The sequence below is a fragment of the Procambarus clarkii genome, chromosome 25, assembly GCF_040958095.1.
Source record: "Procambarus clarkii isolate CNS0578487 chromosome 25, FALCON_Pclarkii_2.0, whole genome shotgun sequence".
Lineage (NCBI taxonomy): Eukaryota > Metazoa > Arthropoda > Malacostraca > Decapoda > Cambaridae > Procambarus > Procambarus clarkii.
Genome location: NC_091174.1, coordinates 10213030 through 10222839, shown reverse-complemented (window position 1 = coordinate 10222839; position 9810 = coordinate 10213030). Strand labels below are relative to the sequence as shown.

Genomic DNA, 9810 nt, shown 5'->3' with positions numbered 1-9810 from the left:
TGGGGATAAAATGAAAATATTAATTATATATATGTTTAAAGAATAAAGTACATTTTAGTCGAGGATTTATAGATCTGTAGTGATGGCTGGAGTATAATGTAAATGCTAATACTGTACTGTATTTTATATAAAATGAAGTTTTTAACTAAATAACAATATAATCAAATGTAAAGACTGATGTGACATAGCCCCCTTCCCCCCCCCCCCCCCAAAAAAAGTATATAATTCCAGCTGTGATAATATTGTATAACATTTTGTCATCATTATACTTTACATTGTACATACTCCGTAAACCTATCTGGGATCTGACTCTGCAGTTATGTATCCACTCCTGGTATAATTTTTGAGCCATGTTAGAAGTTTGAGTTAGGATTTAAATTATAGATTGGCAAGATCCACCACCTTTTCTACTTTGTGCCTGTGTAGGCCCCAGTCCTGCCTAAGGCAATTCTAATGGTCATTAATTAATAGTTGTTAATTGCTAGACAATACAGTTTAGCACAATTGTAGTTTATAGTTTTTATAGTTGTTTTCTTTCTTTATGCTCATGAAAGGGCTTCTTTGGTAATTAGATATATTTTAGATATAGTTTACTGAACTGTATCAGATGTCTACAAAGCATTAGTTAAGCATGGGTTGTGTAAGGTTTTATAAGACTACACCAATCTGAAGTTTGAAAAAGCCTGTAAGGATATAAAAAAATTATACAAATTTGATTGGAAGTTGGCTCTGGCAGCCCATTTAGATCCTAAACAAATTCAGTAGGAATATATCATTATCTGGAGACTATTCTTGTATATGGCTTCCAGGGACCACTAATGAAGAGGTCCATTTTCATTGGTGTTATTTTAAGACACCTTGTAAGCTCTTTTACAATTAATGCAAGATGTTTCAGAAGATGAGGTTGCAATGACTGGTAGTAGTAATCGGCGTAATGTGAGCAAGCTCAGTACAAGCAGTAGCACCAGTTGGTTTCCCCATTCACCCCCATTAGACTTGTCTAGTTTTGTGGATATACAAGAAGAAGAAGAAGTTGAAGAAGATATTGCTGCAGTTCTGGGAGAGCAACCCATTCCAAGGGTGGATATTGGAAACAGAATGATTATCAGCAAAGGTGGGTATGAAATTTAACCTAATTCATCAAATTGTATGCATGAATGTTCTATTTTTAAGCAAATTCACATCATTAATATCTGCAAAGCTGTTTTACCATTTACCATTATATGATAATTTGTTAAATCTATAACAAATTCCTAAAATATTTTTGCTTAAACATGAAATTCCTTTCCTCCTGGTGGGTTATTTCTGGGAAGGTCTCTGTCCCAGAGACCTAGATTAAAAATGCTTACTGGTACCACTAAGCCCAAAGATCATGTCAGGTATGAGACCTACACTTATTGGAATCTAGGTCTAAAATCTGGCTCTCTACTAAGTGATCAAAGATTACCACAAAACATGGAAAATCAACCAAAAAAGTAAACAAAAACAAAATACTGCAAAACAGATAAATGCTTGAAGACCTAGGAGGCCTGGGCAATGACTGGGCCACGGGGACGCTAAGCCCCGAAACCAACTCAAGGTGTTGAAAGAAAGACATTAAAAAGATGAAAAAAGGCAAATGGTAATTTGCTTTGTGTGAACAGTTCTAGGCCTTGCTAACCAAATCAATATAACATTTTGAATATCTCTATTATTATTATCATTATCATCATCATCATCATCATCATCATCATCATCATATTGAAAAATTAGTTTTTTTCTCACATTTGGGTAGATTGACTGGCGGTACCATTGTTTAAGCTCAGGAAGGTATTGACAGCCCAACAGTAAAGTGTTTCATTACATTCATTGCTAGATTTTTGCTAAGATTTATTGCCATTTTCAAGATTGTCTTAAAAAAAAAAGGAATGTCTGGGGTTGGAGGCCAGATGATTGGGGCTAGCTTTGCCAAACTTTGCAGGGTGATTGGTGGTTGTTGGGGGATGGTCATGGGCATTGGGGTTGACACCCATGTTCCCTCTTTGCATGAAATGGCAGGTGATATTATATTCCAATCTTTCTAAGTAAGACTCCATCCTCACTAACAGTTATCCGGCATATTTTTTCTGCATGTTGATTAAAAGATAATAAATTAATAAATTTAAATAATTTGTCTTTATACAATAGTTTCTTTATTGATGACTGTGATAGTGAATATGGATACAATTGATGATGGGTGTAATGATAATGGAGACAATGATGATGATGATAGCGTTTAGTGAACATGTGGATGCCTGGTAACTGAGCTAGTACAATTATAATAAAATCCAATATTCTATTCAATTACTGCATAAAGTAATTTACGTGACATTCACCTGGGCTGTATGGGTCTTGAACTGTGGACCCCACGTGAGGCTGAAGCTCTATCAATAGGTGACCCCCATACAGCCCCAGTGAATGGAATGTTTATTTCCACAGAAGTGTGGATGACAATTTATAATTGAATTTACCTTGGATGCTCTTGAGTCAGACATAATGGTCCACCCAGGACTACTTACTTACCTTGCCCAATTAGCTCAGATTGACCTTGTACCCCACTGTGACAAATGTTTTTGGAAATGGTATTGTCAACAAAATTAGGGAAGGAAGATAGTGGTGAGTAACTGAAACCACCATGAAGAAGCCAGCTCACTATTGTAGAAAACAGGGTGCAATACCCTTGAAAACCCATGTAGTAACACAAGGCAATTACCACACTCTTAAGTACTGGCTAAAACTAGAAGACCTGCTGCTACCAAATAGAAGCACCAGTTACCACAGTGTTGGTAGAACCTGTAACCTCGCAATCACCCTCTCCTTGGCTCTATGGAAGCCAATAAGGTAAGTATTTTTAGGTAATTTTTACTTGAATTGTTGTCTCAACATGAGGGATTTTCATGCTTTGTGGTTACCTGCATGGCATGCATGACTAGCATTTTAATGCCCTTGACTATAGCTATCTGCCATGGCTGTTTGCTTGCAATTTGATTAGCAAGTTGGGTAATTATCATAAATAAATATCATCCGCACAGTTTAAATTGCATATTATATATTAACAGAAACATAGCAGACTTTGAAATGTGACCTGACTCCTGGAACTCCATGTTCATAAAGAAATACTAAGTGCAATTAATGCAAGTACTCAATGTAATATGGAGAAAAGCGTAGAAACTTATGAGATACCAGAGGCACTTAAATTGGCAGATTTCGGCCTTACTCCACATGGAAGGTAGCATAGAAATGGCCAAAACTATATATCAGTTGTACAAACCTCTCACATTATGGCTTGATAGGATGATATGGAGTAAAATTTCTAGTTTTAGCGAGGAGAACTAAATACACCATTGAGGTTAACATGGATTTAGAGCAGGAAGATTTTGCCTTTTACAATTACTTGACCAGTGTAACAAAAATCACAGAAACATTGGAAAAAATTGCATTGTATTCACAAAATATGCAAAGGCATTTGATAAATGTGACGAGTGATAGTCGATAAAATGACTTTCAAAGGAATAAAAGGCAAAATGGGATAATGTATGTTAAATTTCCTGACAAATAGGCCACAAAAAATAACAGTAAACCAAATAAAATCAAGCTTGATCACAAATAAATGTTTTGTATTCAAGGCACTGCTACATGCAACAGTCTGAGCAATAGAGTTATAGTCAGATATGCCTGGCACCAGGCTGTGTGTGGGGAGAGAAGACTTCTCAAAACTGTCTACTGTATGGGGACACCATAATGGTTCTGTCTCAAGAAGCATATGAGGGACTGGCTCAAAAAAGGAATGTTAACTACTCTCAATACCTCCTTATTTTTTCATTTTATAATATTCTTTTACTATTTTTCTTACTGTACTAGTGTGTCGTTTGTCTGGACTAGTGCAGCAGTTCTGTGGTGTGTCTCACTGTCTTGTCCATGCGCTACTGTCTGGTCGGCTAGTCGTGTTGGCGGCTGCAGAATATTATCGTCCTTTAGTTATGCTGTATGTTAGAGCACTCTCCACTCTACTCCCTCGTTCACCCACCAACCAGCTTCCAGTGCACAGGTGAGACAATTAAGCTTTTGCTTGTTCTTTTTGTTTTGTAATTCTAGATTCAGTGATACAGTACTATATCAAAAGAGCTGTATTGGTATACAATCTTACAATTAATGACTATGGTGAGAGTCAATGATAATAAGGTGCATACTCTTTCATTTACAAACAAAAATTTATAGTAAAAGTTAATATATAGACAAATTAGAAGTTAGCATTAAAGTAAGTCATATTTAATAAGAATGCCGTGAGAAAGACATGTGATATATATATATTCCAGGATCTGCCTGTGCACCATTCAGATGGTGAATCAGGCTTCAGCAAGTTGGCTAATCATCATAAATGAATGTTTTTACAGTACTATACTTGCTATTTTGTAAAGTTAGTCATGTACAGTATTTTTATGGCTGTTCCACTCTGATAGTCTCTGTGGCAAGATCACTTAATGTGCAATAGAAATGAAGTTTTAAAATAAGTTTTATTTCAAATATATACACTGCTAAGTTTTGGCAGGTACAGTACATATACAGTATATACAGTTCATAAAATCCCGGTAGTCCCAGTAGTACAGCCAGGTTTGACTCACATCCAAGAATTCCGGGCGGGACAGAAATGTCTGGACGCATTTCTTATCCACCTAGCAGTAAATAGGTACCCAGAAGTTAGTCAGCGTGTTGTGGTCAGTAATTCGACCCTAAGGGGGCACTTCAATATAAGCCTAACATGCACTGTAGTAGTAGGCATCCATCAGTCTCGGGAGACTCTGGGGTTGCACTCTGGTTGTCAGTCTGGAGTGGCCAGTGTACTGTATGTATAAACTGGTTACCTGTACCCGACAATGAATTAGTATTATTATAAAATTAAACAAAACACAGCCATGCCCTAGTCTCCTACATTACAAAAGCCTTACAACACCTAACTCGATAATGGAACCAGCCATTTGACCAATTCCCAGATTATTAAGATATCAAATTCTGGGCTGTATGTAATTAATTTTAAATTTCAAATTTTTTGGTTTAAGCTAGCTTACATAAACTTGTATACAGTACACGTACTCAAAAACATTCTTTTCTGGGAAGAGGGGACCTTGGTGCTCCCTGAAACTATCTTGCTGAGATGCTCTCCAGTAATGGGTCACATCATCTGCAGGATTCTGGTCTACTAGAGATGAGCCAGAACCTGGCCTCATCACAGAGACAGAGAGCAGGGAGACATTTAACTTCACCCTCACCTGGGAAATATCCATTAAGTCAGTAAAAGTTTACAGACAACTACAAGATTCATAGAAAATTATAGAAACAGCCAAATGACTGGTAAGGATACATTCAGAAGAAGGGGTTTATTCAAAACTAGCTCTAGCCCAATAGTACCAATAGCCAGCCAGTTCTAAAGTGAGCCCTGTTATTTATGTTGACTTGCCTAGTTGTGCTCTTCTGGTTGCCAAGTTGCAGCGGGTCCCAATGGTGTGGTTCTTTATAGATCGGCCTGACAAGTCTGCATTCGCTATGTGCGAGTTTGAAGGGTGCTCATCAGTCTTGCTACTGGCCAATGATCATTCTCTGCCCCATACATGCTGTCTGTTGGGCCAGTGACACTTTTAGCCCAGAGTCCTGCAACATGTGTGTTGGGTCTATATTCACCAAGCTGCCTTGTTTCAGGAAGGTACATAGAACAGAGTAGGTCAAACTAGCGAGGTACATCACTGAACTGATCTGCTATAAGAGGTGGAGCCGCAGAAAAATGCCCAGGTTTGGACACTGGGCAGGAATCCAAGGCTGAGCCAGTCACCAAGGAGCCAGTAAGATCACCTTGACTGAGTATGATTCCTTTCTGGACAACACCTGGAGCAACAAGTGAACTGAGGAAAAAGGGTTTATGAATCCCCACCTTGATCAATCCAGCTGAAAGACATCCAATTCAAGATCCTCACGATCAGGATACAGAACCATGTAGAAGATAAGACACCAGTTCCATGCCAATGTCAAAAGGTTTACTTTATGGTAATCAAACATCTTGTGAAGCTAGCAGAAAAATGCATCCTCGATGGTTCACTCCATGGAAATGGGACGGAAAAAGAGATGACCCATCCGTGAGAACTTTGAACACCCCTCACACGAGCTGCACAGAGAATCAAATCCTGAGAATCCAAAAGCAGAGCTACACAAAGTGTCAAGCTTCAAAGAAGGTAGGACCAAAGCAACCCTCTACCCCATGGTTCAGGAAGTAAACCACTGGGAAGCAGTCAGAATGCAGCTGGTAAATGAAGCCCAGAGAAACTAATTTCTCTTCAGGGTCTGCCACAGCCACAAACTTACATTGTATTGTGTGCCTTCGCAGTGTGTAAGATCGCTTATACATTGTATTTTGGTCTTCGTAGCAGCAGTATGACATTGACTGGTGCTTATTTCACCCCTTTGCCATCTTTCATTGATGTTGTCAATGGAGGTGTCATTGCTTTGGCTGCAGGTTTCTCCATCATGTCATGGGCTGATATTCAGGCTTGGGGAGTTTTTGGAGGTCTGTCTTGGCAGCCCAGTATGCCATGTACCTACTGTTTTTCAATCTCCATGGTAAGTCTCTTGTGTTCCTTTTTTCTGTGGTTAGATAGCTTTAGGAAGCCACAAAGGGGTTCCTTCCAGAAAACCAGCATTGAATGTAAAACAACTCTTTCTGGTAGTCCCAGTGGGCCTAGACTCCCTCCCTTCCTTCCTTCCCCGCCAAATTCATTGGTTTATTGTGCATATTCCACACACTAGTGAGTTTGAGCTTGTTCTGTTGGGATTGTTTGCAGATTAGTTTGGCTGTTTCGATGCTTCATAATTCTATGAACCTTACAGTTGGTTGTAAAGCTTCCCTGACTTTCTGGATGCTTTGCTGGTGAGGGTGATAATAGTCCCCCTGTTCTCTGGGCCTCCATGAGAGGGTCCAGAGCCAGGCTCCGGTAGGCCAAACAACTCGTGCAACTGATATGACGTAGTAGTGGGAATCCATCTCAGTGTGATAGCTTTAGGGAGCCATTGGGATTCCACCCGAAACAGGCATTCATTATAGTGGCGATTTTTTGTTTTAATTTTCATTCACTACATTTGTATTTTATTAAAGTTTTATTACAGCAGCTTTAAAAATGTATATTGCTGGATCCTTAAATACATAAAGAAAGTTAGCAGGTATGTAGTGAGCAGTAGGGAAGATATGCTACAGTATAATAGTTCATACAGGTAAATAATATACAATATTGTACATGGATGAAAACTAGTTAATAAAATGACAGGAAGGTGAGCCATTTTTATTTTCATGTATTATAATTTAAAAGAAAAAACAAATATGCTATAAAGTGGTGGGTGGGTAGTTTCAGAGGAGCAAGAATGAATGTAGAGATTTACTGGAAAATCCTGCAAATGATAGTTGCACGCATTGTTTTGAGAAATCTCTAGTTCGCGGAACTGTTTTTTTTTATGCATTACAGGTGGCATACAGGCACCATCACAGATCACCACTTAAAGCAGTTTCGTTTAATGGGTATATGTATACCAGAGCGCCTTCACGTCCAAGACCTCATGACTAATTCTACTCTTGTGAGTTATTTGACTCGTATTATCATTATTCTTACCCTTTCCAACTTTTGTAGGATGGGAATGCATCATTCATGAGAAAAAAGTGGTACAATATACAGTAGTACAGAAAGGTTAGTATAAAATTACACTTGTCTATTTTCAATATTTACACAAATGCCTATACAGTATAGCACTTATTTACATCAAAAAATTTAGTTTTTGTAATAAATACAGAATGATGATTGCAGATATTGTACAATGAACTTTATTCCCTTTCTTCCCACTGCATCTAGGTAGCAAGACCATTTGTATTATTTCATGTCATCTTGTAGTTTAGGTACAACACAATCCTTGTATTTATGCATTGTCCTTCAGTGTACCTTGATCCTGGCTAAAGAAGCGACTGATGGCCTGCTTAAAGAGGAGTGATTCATAATATTGTACTAGTTTTATTTTTGTGTTGCAGAATCAAGTGACGGTATTGACATCGAAACTGGCCATATTTCAGGTGTGGCTTACAGTGGCACACTTGTCCGAGGTGTTGAGCATTATGGCCGAAAGCTTTTTGTCTCGACCTCAGCACTTCAGGCTTCTCTACAGTCCATTCTAGTTTCACTGGGCCTTAAAGTGTACCTCCTTTATCATCTTATGGAAACAACTAGTCGTAGTGCCAGCGATATTCTAAAGGCCATAGCAGTTACAAAGGGTGACTGGGATATTATCATACATTTAACTGGAATTGTTCAAAGACAGTTAAATAAATAATAATATAAATAAAAATGTAATGTACAACTCAAAAAAATAAATTCAGTTTACCATTGTACTCTTAAAAAAATCATACTATTATTCTATTGCAAATATACAAACTTGGTTATACCATTTTAAAGCTTTTTTATTGCAAATGTGCACGTTTACCATTTAATATTAGAAGTCAGCAATTTCATTGCCTACTTAAGCATCTAAGGTTATTAACTATGGTAATTTTTGTGTACGGTGATTATAAAGGCAGCAAATGCCAAGCCTAGAAGGCTACATAGCACCACATGTTTTACAGAAAACACACTCAGAAGTTCTAAATATCACTTTGGAATTAAGTAATTATCTGAAGAAGGCACCAAACTGGGAAGGCTGTGTACCATAATCTGTGTCAAGTAATATTCAAAAGTGCTAATTGTCATCTTTTGTGAAATCATAAAGGAAAAGAAATACAAATATTACAAACATAATTTTGGGGTTCAGGACATTATTAAATACAGCACTAAATGATGTAGACAGCGTCTGGTTCTGTTGTAATGTTTATAGCTTGGCCATAGTGGTGATACATCATCAGGGTGTTCCTTCCATTTATAAATATTGTGCTCATACCTCCAAGTTTGGCTAAAAGGTTTTACACTAGGGTGGGAAGACTGCCACCTTTGATGATAACTGACTGTTAAATTTTTAAGAGCTGAAATTGGGAAGTGTAGGAAACATTTCAAATATAAAAACAATAATTTCAGAGACAATTTAAAATGTATCAAACTATTTTAGTAATAGGATAGCTAAAGTGAAACACAATAATCTTGGATATTCATTGCTTGAGTGAAAATAATGCAGATTTAGATTTATTCAAATGCATTTATAGAAATGCACTTAATTTATAAAAAGTTGTGTACAATACTTCATCTCAAAAACTGCATTCCTTGCAACAGTTGATGCAATGTTTATATATAAATATAAATTACTGTACTTAGGGGCTTATTTTAATCCAAATACTTAAAATTACAAGCACAACCATTAGAAGAATTGATATAGTGAATTCAGAGGATATAATTTAGGTCTTCTACAATCTCTCACTGACATTTAAAACAAAATCAGTGGGTTGAAGATTGACGTTTCGTAAAAATACAGGTAAGGTAAAATTACTTACCTTTTAAATTTATTTTTCCATCAGTTTTAAAGCTAAATTAACACCGATATCAAATATATTAAACTCTCAAGAGTTTTATAACAAATGGCCACCACCAAATAATATAAACAATTTTTAAATATATATTATAGATTAACAGTAAGTTGTCAAAAGTACTAATTTTTTAAGAGGTAGATTTCTTCACCCGACATTAATCCACAATACAGTATTTGTAGCTTTGACACAAATGACTAATTCATATCCTACCAGAGGATTATCAATATCTGAAAAAGATTACACGTTTCATTATTATT

At 37.0% G+C, this 9810-nt stretch overlaps 1 protein-coding gene across 1 annotated transcript; it reads left to right on the top strand.

The window, feature by feature from the left end:
• The first annotated feature begins 909 nt into the window (after window positions 1-909).
• On the top strand, window positions 910-8494 carry LOC138368364 (uncharacterized). The gene is made up of 4 exons (XM_069330893.1): window positions 910-1114; window positions 3880-4066; window positions 7521-7629; window positions 8075-8494. The coding sequence occupies exons 1-4, from the start codon at window positions 910-912 to the stop codon at window positions 8216-8218; spliced, it is 645 nt and encodes a 214-aa protein (XP_069186994.1). The 3' UTR covers window positions 8219-8494.
• Window positions 8495-9810: the final 1316 nt, after the last annotated feature.